This window comes from Trichinella spiralis (assembly GCF_000181795.1).
Source record: "Trichinella spiralis strain ISS 195 chromosome Unknown Scfld6, whole genome shotgun sequence".
Taxonomy (NCBI): domain Eukaryota; kingdom Metazoa; phylum Nematoda; class Enoplea; order Trichinellida; family Trichinellidae; genus Trichinella; species Trichinella spiralis.
Window position 1 is genome coordinate 5,609,669 of NW_003526945.1, and position 953 is coordinate 5,610,621.

The 953-nt window shown below is 32.8% G+C and overlaps 1 protein-coding gene across 1 annotated transcript; it reads left to right on the forward strand.

Moving 5' to 3' along the window:
* Positions 1 to 685: 685 nt before the first annotated feature.
* Tsp_09656a (hypothetical protein) lies at positions 686 to 898 on the forward strand (the record flags this gene model as incomplete). Its single annotated transcript, XM_003374264.1, has 2 exons — positions 686 to 710; positions 744 to 898. Coding segments are annotated over exons 1-2 (180 nt in total), but the record flags the coding sequence as incomplete, so codon positions are not given.
* Between the last annotated feature and the right edge of the window lie 55 nt (positions 899 to 953).

Consider the following 953-nt stretch of genomic DNA (forward strand, 5'->3'; position numbering starts at 1 on the left):
CACATTATAAGGGGGTATTCGTGTAATTCGGAGTTTTGGTGCAAATATTTAAGTTGTTTCGGGCCAGTCGATTTTCCGTTCATTTTCGGTCGATTTCGAAATAAATTGAAAAAATTGTTTCAATACGGGTGGAGATGTGCATAACTTCTCCCACTTGTTAGTTTTCCACTGATTTATCTCATTCAATCGACAATTAGCAAGGTATTTTTCAAGCTTTTCCTGCCACTATTTATTAACACCTGAGTGTATTATCGTATGCCGACTGTACGTTTGGTGTTTTTCGAAAATCAACCATATCATTGAATTATGTGCTGTTCATGATCTTAATTATTCATAGGGCATCTCATTGATATACACATGACGTTGTATGATTGCATTTTGGCTTAGATCATCATATCAAGTTGCGATTATGCAAATGAGCTTTAAATGTTGCATTTTGTCAAAAATAATTAATTTCAAAGGGTTAAAATGAAATAAAATGACAATTTATGAAAAACCAATCCGTCTTTGATTAGTATTTGTTCTTATATTTTGACATATTTCTATATTGGTTAAGTACAACAAGAGGGGTGCCTCTGGAGAAGTGCAATGTTTTAAAGAATTCTTTCTTCATATATAAAAACAATATTGTGCAATTATTAATTGCAGACACTTGGAATTATTTTCATTGATTATTTAATAAGATATGGACAGAATAGATCAGTATAAAAGTATCAGGGAAAGAGAAATAATGCAATATTGAGGAAAAGCTAATTCATTGCGTTCAGCAAAGGAGTTGCAAAGCAGAATCACATCAATCAATAAAATTGCGTACACAAAACGACGAAAATTAAAAAGCTGGGTATTCCCACAGCAAACATCAGGTACAAAAGGTACAGAATCAGAAACATTTCCGGGGGTATAGGGGAAGTTTTGGCATAAATCATGCTAAAATTGACTTCTTTTGGGTGGAA